Here is a 21,233-nt window from a genome sequence, read left to right on the forward strand (position 1 = left end):
GACCCTACTGGTTAGAGAAAATGACTGACAGGAAACCTGGATCTGGTTTAATGCTCTAAGAGGCCTAATCCCATATTTTGTATTAGTGGAATAGTTCAGATAAGGATTAAGGTAAATTAAATAAGGATTGAACTTGACTGTTTTAAGAATTGAGTTTTGAGAATCCGATTCTACTTTGTTTATACTGATTTCTTCTGCTTATTATTGTTGATATAAGGATATAGAGAAATTACTTTGGGAACTTTGGGAACTATGAAAATAGACATCTTGTAAGCCCACTTGCCATTCATTTGATCTTTAGATGGGTTTAGGACACACCTGCAAAAAAGGTGCTGAAAAGATAGGCCCCATCCAGTACTTTGGAGTACTCAGGACATTTGCATTCCTTGAGACATGCTTGGGAGCTGTTGACAGATTAAATCAAAAGGAACACTTTTGCTTTTTGAAGTTTGGACTTTAGTAGTTTTTTCAGAAACTGGAAAAAATCTGGAACCATGAAGAAAACTCCTCTCTAGGACAGAACATTAAAGGAAGGCTGTGGGCAAGCTCAAATGCTTGCTAGGAGATCATCTGGATCCACTTGTTGAGTGGAAGGGTCAGAAATGCATCAATAAAGAGATGGGCTGAGTCTGGTCACTGACACCTGTGGACCTGGTTACAGAAACTAGAGAAGATAAGAGCAGGTTGGCTAGTCTGAAGTTCATGACCTAGCAAAAGGGGACTAGGCTTTACAAAATTTGTGATGGGGCCCATGGTCTAAATGCAAGGAGATTCATGGACACCCTAGGGAGGCTAAGTGAGGCAGCCCACTCTGAGCTGATCAGAACCTGACCAGATGAAGACAAGATTTTTGTGTCTCTGAACTGGTGCCTATGGCTGCAGATTTTATGGAGGGTCTGTCCTGATTTGACTTTGCTTATGGACGTGGATTTTGCAAGTTTCCAGCTGGAATGAAGATTCTTCGTGTCGAAGAATATAATTGTCTCCTCAAAGCACTGGGTTGATGTAAGTGGGCAGTATAGAAATTGGGTACCCCAAATGGGGCAGATAAAGACATGAAATGGTTGGCTTATAAACTTTTATAGGTGTTGGAATGTATTCATAGGATTATAGGAATAACGAGTAGGTATTAGTTAACTGCAATTGTTAGGCATAGAATATTTTTGTTTTGTTCACTTATAGAATTCTATGTTTAAATGAGAGTGTCACATATTAAATTGTATGCATTTTAGTTTTATCCTGTTAGGTACAGATGTGATTTTATTATTATTTGTTTGAAAATTAGATATAAAGAGTTGTGTGAAAGTGTTATATTGAGAAGGTATGGTCTGTGGTGGTTATATAATCTGTTGTCAATTTGAGAGGATTAAGAGTGAAGGGGTGAAAACTAGCCTGTCAAGCATTGTATAACCAATGAGGCCTCTGTGAGGGCCTGGTCTTCTCCTCAGGATTCTGGGAATTCCTGTATATCCTCCTTGGAGGTGGGAGACACTTTCTCTCTCTGCTCACTCCCTAAGAGACACTGTACTGATAAGACACATGACACTATGCTGATAGACCCCATGCCCGGGAACTGGAAAAGCCACATGGAGACCCCCGCCAGTGATGAGATGCTTTTACCGCCACTGGATTCACAAGACATTGCCCCCACTGGCCTGTGATCTTCCTGCATTCTGTGCCATTGCATGTGTTTTGTGAGTTTGAAGAGGACTTTATAGATTGGTATCAGACATATGGGCTAATATTAGACTTATGCACTTTTTGATCTATACGGGGCTGGGCTTTTTTCTCAAAATTCAACTGCTCTTGTATATAAAGCTCTTTCTTATACACATATGTGTCCATGAATTTGTTTCTCTAGTCTGCCCTGACTAACACACCATCTCATGGCATTTTCATGAGAAATGATAATAATATATATGTTTGCCTATATAAGTACAAGGGGTACCTCCCCTACCAAAAGGGAAAGGCTCCTATGGGCAGAGTTTTCATAGTATGTATTTTTCCCGCTAAGTGAGCATCGAGCAGCTCTCTTTGAGTTAGTGCAACCAGTGGCTTCACCTGGTAAGGTTCTCTCTAGTCACAGTGAATTTTTTTGTAAAAGAAATTTCACTCAAACCTTGTGTTTCTATGATGGCTGATTTCAGATAGCATGCAGCTGTTACATTTTGTTTCTCGCTGGGAAAAATGCAGCAGAAATGGTTTTGATGTCGAAGAGCTTACAACAACAGCTCTACAGGAAAAACTCAAGTATATGAGTGGCTTTCTCATTTCAGAAGAAATGAAATGTTGATTCTTGACAAACCTCGTTCTGGATATCTGTCAGCTTCCTGAATGGATGAAAGTTGACAAAATTCATGCACTTGTGCTTGAAGAATGACTGTGGACCAGTGAAGAGGTGGGGATGTTATCTGCACTCTCTTGGAGCTCAGTTCAGCGAATTGTAACAGATTTGGGAATGCAAAGGATTGCAGCAAAATTTGTGCCTCAGGTTCTGACTGACCGGGGAAAAAGAGCGTCAAGTGGAAACAGGGCAGGAGTTGAAAGAACAGCTCAGAAGTGACCCAGATGTTGTTTCCAAGGTCATTACTGGTGATGAGACATGGTGCTATTCTTTTGACCCTGAGAGCAAACATCAATCAAGTCAGTAGAAAACACCATCGTCCTCTCACCCCAGCAAAGATTGTCAAGTGAAATCAAAGATCAAGATGGTGCTCATTTGTTACTTGTTTTTCTGATGTGAGGGAGATAGGTTGCTTTGGGAAAAAAATCAGGTTTTGGGGGTACCCCTCATGTATATGTGTGCACACACATACTATGCACGCACACAGTCACTTTTATTTTAATTATTTCCTGGTTTCTCACATCTTCTTGAAAATATTAGTAGAGGTTTCATTTAACCATCTGTGAAAGGAAGGTAACAGAGTTTTACAAAGCCCTTAGGTTTGGGGAGTATAAGGACTAATGATTAAGAGCATAACTCTTACAATTTGGCCATCCTAACCTTAGCATTGCAGAGCATTTGGTCCATCTGGTTGATAGACGCATGCCAAGCACCTAAAGAGCATCTGGAACACAGTAGATGCTCAGCTAAGATGTGGAATAAACACAAGTGGGACTTCAAAAAGCTTGTGGTAAATTTTCATTCCACTTTTTTCCCACAAAAGTTTTGAGCCTCCTTATGTTGAAGTTAAAAATCTTGCCCCCACCACTTACTAATTGTAAGTACTAATTGTGTGACCTCTACTGTAATATTTTCCCTCCACCTCATTTGTAGAATAGGAATAACAATTTATTTTAAAGGGTTATTATGACGACTAAGTCCAATAATATACATAAACAAGCTTAGAATATGCTATACCTATAAGACTGAGTTGGAAGGCAGTGGATGGTCAGCAATGAGTAGAAGTAATCCTAACTTCCAAGGAGAGCTGGTTGCAGTGTGGGCTAAGTATTGGGCTGCTAAATCACCATGTGCTTGGTGGGAGAAAGACAAAGCGATAGACTTCCACAAAGATCTCCAGTCTCAGAAGTCTTACCCAGGGGCCACTGTGAGTGAGCATGAGCTCAACACTGGGTTTTGGGTCTGGGACACTGAATCACACAACTTAAACCAAGTTCAAGTTGAACTGAGCAAATAGATAGGACATTCACATCTTCAGACTTGGAATCTCTCATTGAAAACCTATTAAATGTTCCCTCAAGTACCTTGCAGACCTCTACTCTGGACGGGTGCACTTCCCCTCCACACCAACTGGCCCAATGCTGTTTTGCTGTTGCAAAACGGTCCTTGTGAGACATGTATTGTAGAGGGAAAGGGGAGACCCCCTCTACAAGGGCAAGTGAAGGACCAACATTTATTGCACAGCAACCCTTGCAACCCAAATCCTACCTGTGTTCACGGACATGATCTCATTTCGTCTTCACAGCTGCTCGCCGAGGCTTCGTTGCTATTTTTATGCTACATCCGAGGGGGTAGAAGCTCAAAAGAGCTTAAGATAGGCCACCCTGGTCAGTGTGCCGTAAGCTGCATGGATGTCCCACTGGACTTCAGTGAGGTTGGATACATATGCGTCCACCCCCTCTCCCTAGTCTTTGGAGGGGTTTTGCCCTGGAACAGAAGGAAAGCTACTCAGTTGTCAGAAGCTATAAGAGTAATCAACAGCAAAACGGTGGGCTTCTCCATGGAGAAATAGAAGTGTTTTAATCTTTGTCCTTTAGATTTCAGATTAACAGTGATACATAAAGATTCGGATTTCTGATCCATACTGCAGCTTTTCACCTCATACGTATTTCTACACTGTGACTGTGTTAGTTAGGGTTCTCTAGATAAATAAAATCAGAACACTTATGATTTTAGATGATAGATAGGTAGGTAGGTAGGTTTATACAGCGAGAAGAAATATAATGGATAATTAGTTCACACAGCAGTACAGAGGGCTCTTTTCAGCTCACTGTCATAGAACAGTTAATATATTGTAGGTCCTTCAACTCAAGCAAGCTGCAGGTCCAAGGTCAAAGAAACACAGCAGAGTCTGTCCTAAGGCCAGACAAGCAGAGTCCGACCACAGACAGCAGGGCGGTGGGTGGGTGGGGGGCGGGGGGATGTTGAGGTGGGTCAGCAACAGTCAGTAGCACAGAAGCGTAGTGAAGCGGGGCCCCATGGGGTCTTGAGTTCCAGTGGTTTATTGCGCTTTGACGTGATCCACCAGCAGCCTGGCAAAGCAGTTCTGGAAGAAGCCTCAAGCTCTAGGGATGCACAGCAAGGTGACACTACCCATGGGTTGGCTCAGCCCACAGGTCGTGCAGCACACAGGTAAGGCAAAGAACTAGCTCAAATGTCAGCATGCTGGTCTGATCACCAGGGGACAAGAGACATGGGATGCGGGCCTCAGAAAGCATTTCTCTCGGATGCCTCCAGTCAAGCTGCGACCTGATTAGATCCTGCCCATGTGTGCATTAGTGGGCGCAATAAACCTAACTATCACGGTCACCAGGGAGAATAGCAGGTTTGGCATCAACTGAGATGCTATTGCGATCCTGCACAACTGAGAAGAGGTGAAGACTTGGCTGAAATTTGTAAGAAGCTGCCGTTACTGACTCCGACCCAGCATAGGTGTCTTTCACATCAGTAGTAAATGCCCAAGGGCATTGGAAGCACCAGGGGAGTTTCCTCTGGACCTCATTACTCTGAGGTTCCTTTAGCAGCAAGAAAATGTGTTGTTGTATTATAAATGATTCCTTCCAAGGCATGATGGGAGGCCTACTATAGATTCCTTACCAAATAGGCACTTTCCACATATTCAAAAGCAGATGTAGACAGTCCTCTAAAATTGCACAATGGCCATCAACAAGCCTCTTCACAGACTTGCCCTTTTATATTCTATTCGACTCAGCTGAAGAACACCTGGACTGCTTTCCAAGTGATTCCGCTTGTAACCTGTAAAACATACATTTGTATTCTCTGGTCCTTATTACCTGGCCTTCTTATAAAAAAGTATTGGGTTGTATTTGGATAGCAGAGTGAATCAGTCAATATGCAATCCTCAGGGAGGAAATTCCTCTATAAATATCAGCCAACCCATCCATAACTATTTAATCTTTTAGGAAATTGAGGTTTGTGCCCAATTCAGCTAATAAAAACTGACGTAGTTTATTTCCTTCAGGATATTAATAGCAGGGCACATGCTAGCACTGATTTACTAATATTGTCTCTCAGAAATACATTCTACTGTTAATAACTAAAGCACTGAGCTCCTTCATGGCTCTGAATGAGTACAGTTACTTAATCTATTTATCTCCTGATGAACAGGAGTTTCAGAGTGCTTATCAAAGCATATTTGTGCCTCATAAGTGAATTTTTTATTTGATTTCTAGATTTCTCTTATTGGAAAGGCCAGAGACTGTGGGTCACTATGAACTATTGATAAACATTTTAGAGCAGAGAAGTTTTAGTCAGTACATTCATTGTCCAAGCACTGTAGTTTTAAAAATGACATGTATGCCCATGCTGTTAGGTTGACATTTAATACCTTGTTGTATTCTCCCTTTTGACCCATCTTAAAATTTGTTGTTAAATTTATTATTTTCTGCTTTATTTTTGTTTGAGTTTTTTTGTGTTTTCTTTTATTGTTGTTGTTTTGATGTGATTTTCTTTCTATGAAATCCTGGCTGGGTAACTCTCTAGAGACAGTAACTAAATTAATAGTGTCTTAAGGTTATGGCAAGAATAGCTGAGGGAAATGGGGAAATACATTTTTAAAGTATTAATATACAGTAGTATAGTTTCATAAAAGTAATTAAAATTTAAATATATTGATAGTTTTAGTGATATTTTGATTTTTAAATGAATGTTAAAATATTCAGTTTATGTATTTTAAATGTTCTAAATGCATTGTGTATGGTAATGGGAAAGGGAAGAAGGCGGACATATTTTAGCATCATTATTCAAATGGAAGAGCATTTCCCCCCAACAAGATTGAGAAACATGATTATTTTTACTTGTCCCATTCAAGCAGGAAATCTATTTTCATGGAATTTACTCAATCCCACATATGGATGAAATTTAGTTTTGTTTCAATAATAATTTTATAAAATACGTTTTACTTGCATGAAATATCAATGATATTGTTCTATAATTTGAACATTCTGTCGGACCACCTTTCTTTGCAATGCGCACAAATATGGATCTCTTCCTGTCAGTTGGCCAAGTAGCTATTTTCCAAATTTCGTAGCATAAACGACTGAGTGCTTCTTCAGCTGTCTGAAGGATTTCAAGTGGTGTGCCATCAGTTCTGGAGCCTTGATTTGGGATCCTCCTTTCAGTATAGCCTGAACTTCTTCTTTTAGGATCATTGGTTCTTGATCATATGCCACCTGTTGAAATGATGGAATATTAAACAATTTTGTTCAGTGACTCTACATAGTCTTTCTATCATCTTTGATGATTTCTGCATCATTCAGTATTTTGTCCATGGAGTCATTCAATATTGCAACTTGAGGCTTGAAGTTTTTCTTTAGTTCTTTCAATTTAGGGTATGGTGAGTGTGTTCTTTTGGTTTCTAATTCTAGGTCTTTGTGCATTTCATTTTAATATTTTACTTTGCATTCTCCAGCTGTCTTTTGAAAGTTTCTGTCCAACAATTTTATTCCAGCATTTCTTCGATTTGTCTTAGCTGCTGTGTAATTAGGAGCAAGGTTCAGAATCTCTTCAGACATCCACTTTGCCCTTTTCTCTCTTTCCTGTCTTTTTAATGAACTTTTGCTTCTTTAGAGGCCAGGATGGTGTAACTCAGTCTCATGTACTGTGGACGTGTCGTCAAGAGCCACTCGTCCCCAGAGAAAGACATCGCGCTTGGTAAAAAGCGGAGGGGCAGTGAAAACGCGGAAGGCCCTGTGCCAGTTGGATTGGCCCAGTGGCTGTAACAATGGACTCCAACAGCAGAGCACTCGTGAAAATGGCGCAGAACCAGTCAGTGTTTCATTCTGTTGTACATAGATTCACAGGGAGCCCGAACCTACTCAGTGGCACCTAACCACAATACTTTTTGCTCATTGAAAAATGGGGTATAACCTTGTCTTGGCGAACTCTATGATGTCAATTGACCTTGATGTCCCCGACTCATTCTCTCAAGGTGTTTGGTTATGTCTAATAAAGGTGCATAACTTTGCCTCCTGTAAGAACCACCATGCCCCTGGATATACCAAACATCCTCTGACAAATCTGTATACAGTTTTGAGTAGACTCCAGTTCTTTCTCTTCCACCTGCTCAGCCTGTGTGTCTGTTCATACATCTATTCACAGATCTCAGTCATTGCAGGATGGTGTATATAAAAGTATTTACTTCTGATGCCTTTAACTCCTGAAAACCTCCTACTGTCTTTCCTTGTTTTCATCATGTTTTGCTAACCTTTCTCCCTTTGGATAGTGGCTTCTCCATCATCTACATGGACACTCCTCTACCCTCATTGAAATCCTGGTTAGCATTTTTTGGGGGGGCAGGGGTGGCTTGAAACAATGGCCATCTAGTGTTTCATGGGTTCTGAGGTCAGACGTGGAGAAACAGCTCAACGCAGGTCTCCCCGGCTGAAACCAAGGTTTCACAGGAGTTGCTAAAGCACGGCAAGCCCAGGACCCTTCGCCCAAATCAATGATTGTCGACAGAATTCAGGTATTTGGGATTGCAGGACTGAGACCATCAGGAGCCCAGGTTGTGAACCGGGACCGCATTTGCTGCGATCTGCTCAGTTGGCCATTTGAAACCACCAGAAGCTCCTCGGGAGGAGGGCTGGGCTTTCAACTTCCAGAAGCAGTTCGGGTCACTAAGAGGCAGCGTTGACTGGACGACAGCTGCTTTTCTGGGGCCTTTGGCCACTCGAGCTGCCTACGGATGCCTGCCACGTGGCCCCTCCACAACATGGCAGTGTGCTCCTTCAAGGTCAAGAAATCTTCGGGGCAGTTTGCAATTTCTCCCCTAAAGAAAGCCTTTAAGGGCTTGCCCAATTAAGTCAGGTTCTGGCAATCTGTTCTTTTGTGAACTCAAAGTCAACTGGGTTGAAAGACAAATTGGGAAATTGAAATAAATTATAAAGTTGAAGAACAAAGCTATTTATGAATGTGATAATAATTCTGTACAAAGGAAGCATCAAAAATTCATGGAAAAGTGAATGAAAAGATTATGGAATTTTCCCATAAAGTATGTGAAGCCCTCACTGTGTTTATGTGAGTCACTTGTATGACTAATTTTAAACAAATAAGTTTAAAAGATTGTATTTTAATTGTCTAATTTGAATTTTGGGTTCAATTTCAAAATATCTCAGGAAGTAATTTATAACCTAAATTCCCTGAAAATATCTGTTCCTATCTCTATACTGTCACATATACTCACATAGATAAACAATTCACAAGGAAATATTTTCATGTAAAAAAACCAAATCAATGAGTCAGATTGTCACAAACACCAACACGGCTTTCTATTATATATATGCATATATGTGTGTGTGTATGTATACATATATATGTGAGTGCTTTCAGCATAATAATGCAATAATAATAATGGAGCAATGTTAGCAGCTCATGAATTAATACTATATCCAATGGTACTTAACCAACAGTTAGGGAAGAATGAAGACCTTGATCTGTTACAAGCAAAGCATTTTATGTCCAATGCCAGAATTTCCTTATAAACAAACCAAAACCCAAATGCATTACACACATGTAATTTCTTACAGAAATCTGCGATCAGTTTAAATAAGAAAATGGGTCTCCAGGCGTCCGGGACCTTTTCATTGAAGATATGAAGATTAGTAGCCACACAGCTGCCTTTCTAGCAGCCTGGGTAAGAAGATGACTGAGGCTGGGAGTCACTTACGCAGGATAAAGGCCGCTGATTAAAGCTAACTGTTGGTCTTACAAAATGAGACCCTCATGGACACAAATTGCTTTTATGTTTTTAAATAACCCTTTCGCACCAGTAAGTAAAAAAACAAAACATAAAAAGGCTTTTAAAGACTATTTTGATAGAGTCAGAGGCAGGATTTTATCTATGGATTTCATTTTTGAGATCAAATGCACAAAGCAATTGCTTAACAAGGGTACTTATACATACTGGTTTTCTAATATCAGAACCACATAATTTTACTGTTAGCTGATTATAATTTGCCAACTTTCGAATTACCCTTTTCTCCTTAATTGCAAACTCAGGTCCTATTGACATGAGTGATAGAAATGAAGCACATCTCTAGTTTAGAAGGAGTGCCTTTCCCCCGGGTACTTTAATTAGTAATAGATTTAGAATAATTCTCAATACAGTAGTTAGGTGTGTCTGACAGGGGAACGATGGGGCACACAGACTCATATAATCACACTAAACTTTACAAAGGCACTGTTCAATCATACAGGAAATCACTGGAGTACTTAGACATAAAACAATGAGAGCTGTAGAACTGTGTTGGCCTCTACCGGGGCAAGTAATTCAGTGGTGTCTGTTCAAGCCCTCAGCTGTATTCCTCTTGCCATATGTATTGGTGCCCACACTGGAAGGTGGGAGAATGGCACCCAGATGCTTGCCGGATCGACCTAAAATACTTGCCAGGCATTGCATCACACAAGTGGCAGTGTTGCACTTCCGTTTTTCTACCTGGTGGCTGCAGACCTCACATTGGGATGGCCACAGCTATAGGATGAAACCTGACGGAAATATTTTCATTAATTAAGTACATTTTTTTCAGGAAAATATTTGGATGATGGTCAGATTTTTAGAAAAATTATAAAGTAACATTAATTTTTGATCAGAAGATGATTAAATGATTAGTGTTGCATTCACTGTATGAGTTTTTCTTTAGAAATTCAAAATAAGCTCTAGACAGTGCAGAGAAAATGATCTTTTAAATATTCTGGTAAATCTCAGTGATAAATTTAATTTCCCATACAAAAAAAATGGATTAGCCACAGTTAAGCATTCAACTACTAATGAAAATGTTGGACATTAACGTTCAAGTGTTCCCAGAGGCACCTTGGAAGAAAGGTCACAGATCACAGAATTGGAAGCCCTGAGGAATGTACTTCCCATGGTGTTGTGGAATTAGAATCAAAGGTTTACCTTTAAGCTAGAGCACATGGAAAAATTAACAGCGTATTCAAATCTCAACTATTTTCAGTAAGCAGTAGTAGATTTCTATTGTTAAATTCCCTGAGATAATTGCATTGGGACTAAGAAGCATTATAAAGCCTCAAGGAACCCAATGTATCCCTTGCACAGGCACTCTGGGAATTCTACTACTCATAGCATAAATCCATGATTATCATCTTCCTCAGTTCCCGTGCTTTTGACAACTTTAATGGAGAGACTAAGCTAACTGTTAAAATCAGAAAGACTTTTTAGTGTCAGTAATATTAATATGCATCACCTTCATCTAGCTACTTGGAATAATTACACGATATTATGAGAACTCAGAAATTATAATCATGATTCATTTGAAATTTAATATGTATTTCTAATTTCAGAAATTATTTATATCACTATATTTTTATATTACCCTTTGTTTATAACTGTGATTTCAAAATGGGATTGTGAACAGATACCAAAGAATAACATTACTTCCCCTTGGCAGATATCTCAGGAAGCTAGGAAAATATTTTAGTTTCATTTCCATAGAAATGAAAGTATTGGTAAAATATAGGGTCGGTGTAAAGTGGGAAAGAGATGATTGAGCGGCTAAAAGTCAATGTGAAGCAGCTAGCAGGGATAGATAATTTAGATAAAAATTTAATAAACTACTTCAGTGCACTCAGTTGTATATGGAGTAGTTTGTTATCTATATTTCTGTACAGAGCTAGCATAAGGGCAAACATGAAAGTTTTATCTGAAATTTCAGGGCTTTTACTCCCCGATTTCTTCTAAACTACAGGAAATTCTTACAGTCTCTTGAAGTGGATATATCTTGAGTGTAAGTGTAGGTTCACAAGCCAACCATTCAGGCAAAAGAGACCACTTTGAGATCTAATTAACCAACCTGCATATTAGTTTTATGCACACTATCTGCTCCATTATTTCTTTCTCTTAGCAAGTGTCCTAAGCATGACCAATGAGCATTTGAAAAATGCTTTCATGTACAAGGGGCGAACCAACAACTACATACATTGGACATAAAATGTGTAAAGATGATATACTTCTCTGGAAAAACAGCTGGAATTGCAAGTTGGCCCAGACATTTCAGTCTAATGCATGTAAAGCAATAACAGAAATAAAGGGTCAAATTGACAAAGTTTAAAAGGGTGCATGTCCCAAAATACATTTGGAAATGCCTGGGACAGAGTGTAAAATATTCTATGTGCTAAATATCTGAGAAGCAAGTGGATAATTGGTCTCAAGGTTAACAAACAATCTTAAAATAGTTCTTTCGGCTATTCACCTAGAGGTAGGAGCTTCAAATTCATCAGAGTCCAAGGGAGAAAGACGGGAAAACCTGCTGCTCCAAAGATTTGAAACCTTGGAAAGCTTATGGGACAGTTAGTAATTTTCTATCCTCATGGATGACCATGAGCCGGAATGGACTTAATTGCCAGGTATTTGGCTTTTAAACTGAGGTATGATACTTAGAGGGTCATTTCTCTACTTAAAAGACATATTTAGTCTTCAGTTTTGTAGTTTCCTTAACTGTGAAACTCGCTTCCTAAACAAACATGTTTTTCTAAGAAGACTATTCAGCACATCCAAGATTCTCTCCAATAGAAATATTAGGATAACAAAGGTGACAGACATGACTAGTTCCTACCTTGAGGTGCCGTTCTTCATCGATTACCTGGGCAGACATAGCCTAATAGCTAATGTTGACCACCTCGAAGCATCTAGAACCCACTGTCGGCCACTGGATTCCCAGTCCGAGTGTCCCTCTTGGACAGAGGAGACTGCTCCGTAGGGTTTCTGAGGCCATCGAAAGCAGACGGCCCCATCCTCTGCCTTGGGGTGGAATAGTGAGTTCAAACCACCAACCTGTCTCTTAGCAGCCCAGCCCTGCCCAACGCTGACAGTTTCTCTTGGAAGCACATATATACCTGGATATTCTTGACGAAGAGATTTGAAACAGTGATGCCGATAGGTTAAATTATAATCCTACAATCTCTCTCTTTAAAATCACCTCATTTCCCAGGGGTTTTAAAATCCCCCGTGCTGCCCAGGTTCTCTTATTTGGTAAGCTCCCATGGTGAGCTTAGCTGGGTCTTCGTATAATTATGATTTTGACTACCCTTGGATTACATGACAGGCAGATATTTACAAAACAGTGTAAAATAATTGGTAGGCAAGCAATCCTTTTGTCTCAGTCATGCACACAAAGATTAAGTAACTGTTTGGGGGGTGCATTTCTTTGTAAAATCAATTTGCCATGTCTTTATCCCCTCTTATGTAAGTATTCAAACTTGGACTGTTTTACCAAAGGAAGGATAGAATCTCCTGTGTGAAATGTCATGGAATGCTAAAACTTTATTACCTTTACGTTTTAAAGATATTTAAAGTTTGGGGACTTTCTGACAGACATTGTCAGCTTTGAGAGAGTTTTAAATGACACTACACGGTTGCCCAGCACAAGATGACAGTGGTCCCTCTTAAAAAAATGAACAAAGAACAAAGACACTAACTTCCAGAAACACACTAGGAAGCAATTTTTAGACTATTAAAGAAACATTTCTAATGACTCAAAGTAAAAGATTGTGAAACGAATAAAAAATAACATGATGATAAATAAGGTTATGTATGATCTTATTGCTGAATGAATTTCACTTCACTATTGATTGATAAGTAAACAGCCATGAAGACAATTTGCTTAAAGATACATAGCAAATGTCTGTAATGCATGAAAGATTCACTATATTGACAGAAATGCTAGGTAATGCTGCTAATTTCCCTGTCACCCTTCAATTGTTCTGCTAGATTATAAATAACTTCATGCTACTATAAATGTTATTTTTATCCATGAAAATGCTAATTAGAAACTACAGTCAGTTCTGGGAAGAACACCCTGTAAATTAGATAAGTTCTGAAATGTCAAGAAAATCGTCTATTTATCCTGTTTGTTAAATGGAGGTGTAGTAGAAATCTTTGTATACAGGTACAAACATTTATTTTCACCCCCAGCCCCACCAAAAAAAAAAAGACAAAGCAAAGGAAAATAAACTCACGACGGTGACCATTTTAATGTGAAGCAAACTCTTTTCTAAAGTAAATTTAATAATTTTCCTTAGTTTCATGGTCTGTTAAGTCCACTCCCATAAGACTCTGGATTCAACACTGATTTAGGCATTACCAAATCCTTGTTATTTTATTTATAACATATGTATGGAACTAGACTTAAGCATTTGAAGTACAAGGTGAATTAAAATTTTAACTGACACCACACCTTTCAAATGATCTCTTCCTAGGAATTCCTGATGTGAATGCTACCTCATTATATTTTCAAGAAGCATTAATTTACATTCAGAGCAGCTCAGAAGTAATCTCGTGGAGATTGGTTTTAAAATAGATGTACAATTCTGCTTCATAAACAGGACAGCTAGCAATATGGAAGAACTCCCTCACAGCAGATGGATTCTAACTTCTTAAGGATTTAACTTGTTCCCTGGTTATTTTCATGTATTTCCATTTCTAGGAGATATACATGTTGTGGATGTTCTCAAATCTCTCTGAGACAAAGAAAACCTATGCAAGTAGCATGATGCAATTCTACCTGATATAAAGTCCATGTTTCATTTACGTGCTTTCAGTTTGTTTCGCATCAGGTTAACACAGTAGTAACTACCTTTCTGCATGCCCTGCTTCTTGTTCTGGCTTTGGTCTTGGGACATCGAGCGGCCTGTTTCTTGACAAGATGGGAACTACGCATACCTGTCTGTCAAAAGTCCTGTCAAGGAGATTCATCAGCCACAAGCATTGTTCTTTGAAGAACACAGAATTTAGGGAGCACTGCAATAGTTTAAGGTGCTCTCCTTAAGTGTGGTTTAGTCAGGAGTCTCATGGCTCCAAGGAGGTTGTTTATGTGGCAGCATTTAATTCTAAATTTCCCAAGTTAAGCAGAGACAAAACCCTAACACTTTGAAGTCATTAACCTTTCAATGGGTGTAGCGTTCAGATGGTTTAACGCAACAGACAGCAAAACGAGACGTCCCGGCAGCTTAAGGATGGATATTACTCCTTAAATTTTCTGAAAAGAATGATTCAGCCCTAAAATCAAGATTCAAACAGGACAAACTTAATGAAATTTTAAACTAGGACACAATTAAAGCAACAATGTCAAACTAGTTTTCTTTAAAAAATATAGTTTATAAGGAACATCATCTCTACTATTATAAACCTTTAGTACTATTTAAACAATTTTCAAATAGTTTCAAATTTTTTACTTCCTCAATTTCCTCCTTCAAAATTTTTAGAAATTAGAAAATTAATATTCTAGCAAATTACCCCATTATATAATAAACTATATATTTAATATCAAGTCTGAATAAAGAATGCTTTCCCAGAACAGGGAAATTATTTACCTTTGAATGTTTCAGGGTCAGCAATATTAAAAAAACCTTTGGCAGCAAGAAAAGTTCATGAAAAATCCCAAACTAGCATTCATTGGAGTACGTATCGCCACTTGCTCACTAGTACTCCAGCTCTTGTATACCCTTCACCCCTTTCTGAGCTCTGACATCAGGCAGCTCAGGGAGACTGTCATTAATTTCCATCCCTATAGATAGAAAGGGCTTCATAGACAACAGATGGGTCGTTATTACCTTAACACATCAGTGAATATTAACACAGCAGTTATGGCACGTCTTTATGCCGGTAATATGTGTCACACACTGCAGAAGTTTTAATTTTCCATTTTTGTAAAACACTAGTGTGAATTTTCCAGGCTCAAACAAAGCAGGCTCTAGTAAGAAATTCATAAAACGGGTGATTAATTATAACAACAAAGTGTTTATTAGGAAAGAGAGGGGCCATGGCCATTGAAATGATATAACTAAATCCATTTGACACAAACAACTTGATTTCATGGACATTCTGAAAGATATAAACAAAAGACATAAAAGAGGTACCCCATAACTGATTCACCAAGATGTGTGTGTAAGGGGTGTCAAGGCATAAAAAATAATTTCAGACCAAAATTTCATTTGCCTATAGTTAGATGGCTCTCTACAGTTCAGATGACCCTTTGTATTAATTATTGTATTGAAATACTATGATTTTTTGGAAATATTATTTTTTGAAGGATCATACTTTTACCTTTAAATTTATGAGAAAATATAAACAGCATAACAAAATATTGAGTTTGCCAGTTAAAACACTGTTAGCTTGAGTATTTTCCAAAATATATTTTTCCTGTTTTCCTTTTATTTCAGTGATAGTATATTCTAAGTGGTTTAATATCATATTAAATATGATATAAATCCACCAGTAAAATTTCACACATCTGTCTAATGGAAAAACGATAGAAGTTTTCCAAGTAAAACTTAAGTTAGGTAATTTAACCTATTTCTTTAAAGTTTAGTCACAATTTGAAAGTGCGCTGATGAGTGGTTTGCTGCTAAAAGAACAGTCAGGACTTTCACCCAGTAGCTCTTCTGGGGGAGAAAAGCCTGTCCTTTTGCTCAATGAAGATTTATCACGTAGGAGCTTTGGGGCTTTCCACACAGCCCCATAGCACCATGCTGAGTTGACATGGACTCAACAGCACATGGCAACAACATAGTTTAAGGATATTTATTAGATGTTTCAGGAGGAAGAAACCCAACCTTTTCTTTTCAGCAGTGTTTTAATTATACTATACTTTAAACCATTCTGGCAGTTACTGTTACTCTCAATGAAAAGAAAGCACACATCAAAGGGTTGAAAGCATTATATTGTTTTAAAGAAGGCAGTGGATGTAAACGCAGGGGCTTAAGCAGCATCATGGAAATGGTCCATTTTGTTTTTAGGCAGGTGCGTGCAATGATTTTGTAGATTATGCAGAACCCCAGGGTTGTTAAATAACTTGTCCAAAAAGCACACATCTAGTTACTGCCGGAGCCTAGAGTAGACTCATTTCTTCCAATTCCTAGGCTAGCGCGTAATTCAAAGAAAATGCTAGTCTCTAAACCACTTAGCTACCTTATTTTCATATCTTTGTTTCTCTTCACATATGTTAGCAATCGAACTTATAAATCAAAACTCTATTTTCTCTCACTCACTGGGGAAATAATATAAGAAAGAAACATAAACAATCCACTGCCATCCAGTTGATTCAGAATCATTTCAGCAGTGTAAGAAAAAAATAGGACTTCATATGTTTTTGATAAAGACTACCATCTGGTAGACACCATTACTAAATTTATTTGTGATTCCTCACTGTATTTCCATAACTCTAAGTTGGGTATTATTTGTGCCAATTTCTAGAGGATGAAACTATAGATTTAGGTGACTATAGATTTAATCTAGGTGACTTCATTAAAGTTGCATGGCTTCTCAAGAGCAAAAGGAAATTCAATTTCTCCCTTCTCAGTTCCAGGATACTCATTCGCTAGGTTTCAACATGATCTCTCTCCCCACATACCAAATTGGCAATAATTCTCCAAGGTTTGTGCCTTATTATACCACTTAGAATGGTTTTGTCATAGCCATATATGTGTCACCTTATCTTTTTAAAAATAATGTTTCTAGTCAGTATGGACCCCAATGTCCAATTGCTTCAAGTTTCACGTGCTTTTGTTATAAAGGTGAAGGTGAAGATGGCATTACAAATGGGTCACAATGTGAGCATGCCAACTCCTTTGATACCAGATCATGAGCTCCCTCCAGCAAAACAAACCTGAGTTTTCACTCATCCTTGTAGCCCATCTAGTCCTTCTATTTAAAGTGGGGATTAGGTGCTGGTAGCTTCTCCATCACCCGAGATCGTGTTAAAATTCAGGACCTTGAGCTTCCAAGCAGATCTACTGAGTCCGAATCTGCATTTTAACAAGATTCCCCAAGTGATTATATGAATATATTACATTTCAGAAACACTGTCCAACAGTGTATTGCATTTATTCATTGATTCACTCTATTAGGGTAGTTTAGGGAAACAAAGCCACAGCAACTCATGTATAAGAGAGAGTTTTATGTAAAGATTAAGTGTGCATCAGGAAAACATTCCAACCTAGTGCTGCCCAAGCCCACAAGTCCAACATTAGCCCATATGTCCAACACCAATCCACAAAGTCCTCCTCTATCTCACAAAACACATGCAATGATGCCGACTGCAGGAGTTAAACCAAGTCAGTGAATGTGTAAGCATCTCAGCACTGTCCGGGGTCTCCACACAGCTGCTCCAGCACCCAGGGCTGCATAGGGGTAGATTCATGTGAATTCTCCTTGGGTATGTCTTGCAGGAAGTCAGCCTTGCAAGCTGAAGCAGGGAACTGCTAAGGCAGCTGCATCCTGGTGTGACCATCACAAAGCAAGAGACTGGAGAATTAGAAAGGCGAGACTCATTAAGCCTTTTATCCCTCCGCCCTTCAATTAATCCCACATGTGTTTATCGGCCAGGTTGGCACAATGAACTAACTAACTCATAAAATAAGCATTTACTTAGTACTCTGTGTCAGGATCTGTTGTCTGTCATTTGATGATGCTAATAATACTATCAGTGATCTAGCTGATGGCGTAGAATTTAAAATACTAGGGAGAAAAGGAAAATGTACATACTTAGGAAGGCTTATTGGACTAACATACTTGGGACGTTCACTTGGACAGATGAAAAAATTTGACCCAACACAGGTTAAGAGAACAATGAGGGTCAAATGCAAAGCAAAACTGTGCCTGCAGAGCTAAGACATGTTATAACTACATGACAATAGCAATTATATCTTGATCTTAAGTTATCAATTATTGGAAACTCTTGAAAGGAAGCTATTTGAACCAAAAGCATTAGGCAGACCTGCTAGCACATAGCTTGGAAGACAGATGAAATGAATGCATGTCTTGACAACAGATTTTAGAATTTGTCTTGGTGTTTATCCTAATAATAGGGGGATCAATATAATACTTGTCCTTTGAAGAATGGTTAACTTTGCTCAGCATAATGTTCTTCAGGTCCATCCACACTGTGAGATGCTTTGTGTTTTCATCAATGATCTTTAGTGATGCATAGTATTCTTTTTTTAAAATCTTTTTATTGGGGCTCATAAGGCTCTTATCACAATCTGTACATACATCAATTGAGCAAAGCACCCTTATACATTTGTTGCACTCGTCACTCTCATAATTCACCTTCCGCTTGGGTTCCTGGAATCAGCTCGGTTTCCCCCTTTTCCCCCTCTCCCCCTCCCTCCCCGATCCCACCCCTGGTCCCTTGATAGTTTATAAATAATTATTATATCTTATCTTACACTCCCCGGCGTCTCCCCTCACCCGCCTCCCCCTTGCCCATCTCCCAGAGAGGAGGTGACACATAGATCTCCGAGATCGGTTCTTCCTTTCTACACGCCCTTCCCTCCTGGTGTCGCCACTCCCAGTGCTGGTGTTGAGGGGTTCGTCTGTCCTAGATTCCCTGTGCCTCCAAATCCCCACTGCACCACTGTACATCCTCTGGTACAACCAGGTCCGCAAGGCAAGGTAGAATTGGGGTCATGATGATTGGGAGGGGAGGAAGCGTTCAGGAACTAGAGGAAGGTTTTGAGTTTCATTGTTGCTACACTGAACCCTGAATGACCCATCTCCTCCTCACTACCCCTCTGGAAGGGGTGTCCAGCTGTCTACAGGTGGGCATTGGGTCCATATCATGCACTCCCCCTCTTTCACGGTGATGTGATTCTCACCACCACCCCACTTTTGTTGTTGGAGACCTGGTCTCCTCTGTCCTTCATGGTCACCTATGTTGGTGTGCTGCTTCCGTGTGGGCTCGGTTGCTTCTGGACTAGATGGCCGCTTGTTTGCTTTCAAGCCTTTAAGTCCCCAAACACTATATCTCTCAGTAGCCGGGCACCATCAGCCTTCTTCAGCACACTTGCTTATGCACACTTTCGTCTTCAGCAATTATGTGAGGAAGGTGATCACACAATGATTGTTTTTGTTCCTTTGTATCTGCTACATGGTCCATTCAACACCTTGTATTCGCTTAGGCCACGTGCTTCTTCTCTGTGGGCTTTGTTGCTTCTGAGCTAGATGGCCGCTTATTTGCCTTCAAGCCTTTAAGACCCCAGACGCTATATCTTTTTTTGATAGCCGGGCACCATCAGCTTTCTTCACCACATTTGCTTACACACACGTCTGTCTTCAGTGATCATGTTGGGAAGATGGGTATCCTGCAATGGCTGTTTAGCAGGGCGAGGTGCTATTGTATTGGGGGATTATGCATGAGGAGGCCCAATGTCCATCTGCTACCCTACAACTGAACCTATAAATATAGATGCATAGTATTCTATTGTGTGTATCTACCAAAGTTTCTTTATCTACTTTTCCACTGATGGGATTTTGCACTGTTTCCAACTTACTGCAATTGAGGACGTTGCTGTGAAGAACATGGGAGAGCCCATGCTGATTTGTGCTATGGTTTTTATTTCTTTAAGCTATATTCTCATCAGAGGCCTTATTGAATTGTAAGGAACTTCTACTCCCGGTTGCATGAGATGTCACCCCATCACTTTCCATAGTGCTGGTTCACAATTACAGACTCACCAGCAGTTGATGCGCATTGAAATCTCTCCAAATCCTCTCTGGTATTTTCTGTTTTTTTCTTTTTATTTTAAACGGGCTGTCGATAAGGTGATAGCTAATCATTGTTCTGATTTGCATTTCCTGGAGGGCTAGTGATTTGGAGCCTTTTTTCATGTCTGCCTGCCCTTTAAATGTCACTTTTGGTAAACTGTTTATTCATATCTTTGGTCCATTTTTAAATGGGATATTTTTCTTACCTTATTGAGGTGTAGCCGTGCTCTCTAGTTTGTAGAGAGTGGCTCCTTGTCCTTTGTGTCACCGAGAAAGCTTTTCCAGTCTGTGGGCTCTCTTTTCACACATAAAGGGTGTGACTCATAGGCTCTAAGCCGGCTCTCTACTTGGTTGTTTAGGAGACGGATTATATGACCTGTGAGCAGAAGCCTGTCATCATCTAGATGTTTATCCTTATATTAGTGGACTCATACTTTTGTGATTGAATAATTTCACTCAGCCTAAGGGTTTTCAGATCCATTCATATCATGAAGTGTCTCATGTCATTGAATTTTTAGATGCATATTATTGCTTCATGTGTATATACCAGAGGTTATTTATCCAATCTTTCACCGATGGGCATTTGAGTGATTTCCAACTTCTTGCTATTGTGAAGTGTGCCTCAGTGCACATGGAAAAGCATACATTTGTTCAAGTTCTGTCTCTTGGGAGTATATACCCAGCAAAGGTATTGCTGGGTCATATAGTATTTCGATTCCCACTTATTTTGTTGTTGTTGTTAGGTGCCATCGAGTCCAATTCATAGCAACTGTGTGCCCAACAGAATGAAACGGCCTGATCCTGTGCCAGCCTCACAGTTGTTCCTATGCTGGAGCCAGCAGTTACTGCCATGTGTCAATTAAGCTCTTTGAAGGATTTCCTTTCTATCTATCTATCTACCTACCTATTTATCTATCTATCTATCATTTATTTCAGCTGCCTGGATAGTTATTTTCTTATCTCGGATGCTTCATGTTTTTTGTTTCTAGTTCTTCTCATCAATTGGATTCAAATGATTTGTGTCCAATC

General features: G+C 39.4%; 1 protein-coding gene across 1 annotated transcript; it reads right to left on the reverse strand.

Annotated features, from left to right (window-relative positions):
- Positions 1 to 9,957: 9,957 nt before the first annotated feature.
- Positions 9,958 to 17,341, reverse strand: IAPP (islet amyloid polypeptide). Its single transcript, XM_075553325.1, is given in 4 exon segments — positions 9,958 to 9,983; positions 9,986 to 10,146; positions 14,603 to 14,687; positions 17,326 to 17,341. Coding segments are annotated over 4 exon segments (288 nt in total).
- Between the last annotated feature and the right edge of the window lie 3,892 nt (positions 17,342 to 21,233).

This window comes from Tenrec ecaudatus, chromosome 6, assembly GCF_050624435.1.
Source record: "Tenrec ecaudatus isolate mTenEca1 chromosome 6, mTenEca1.hap1, whole genome shotgun sequence".
Classification (NCBI taxonomy): Eukaryota; Metazoa; Chordata; class Mammalia; order Afrosoricida; family Tenrecidae; genus Tenrec; species Tenrec ecaudatus.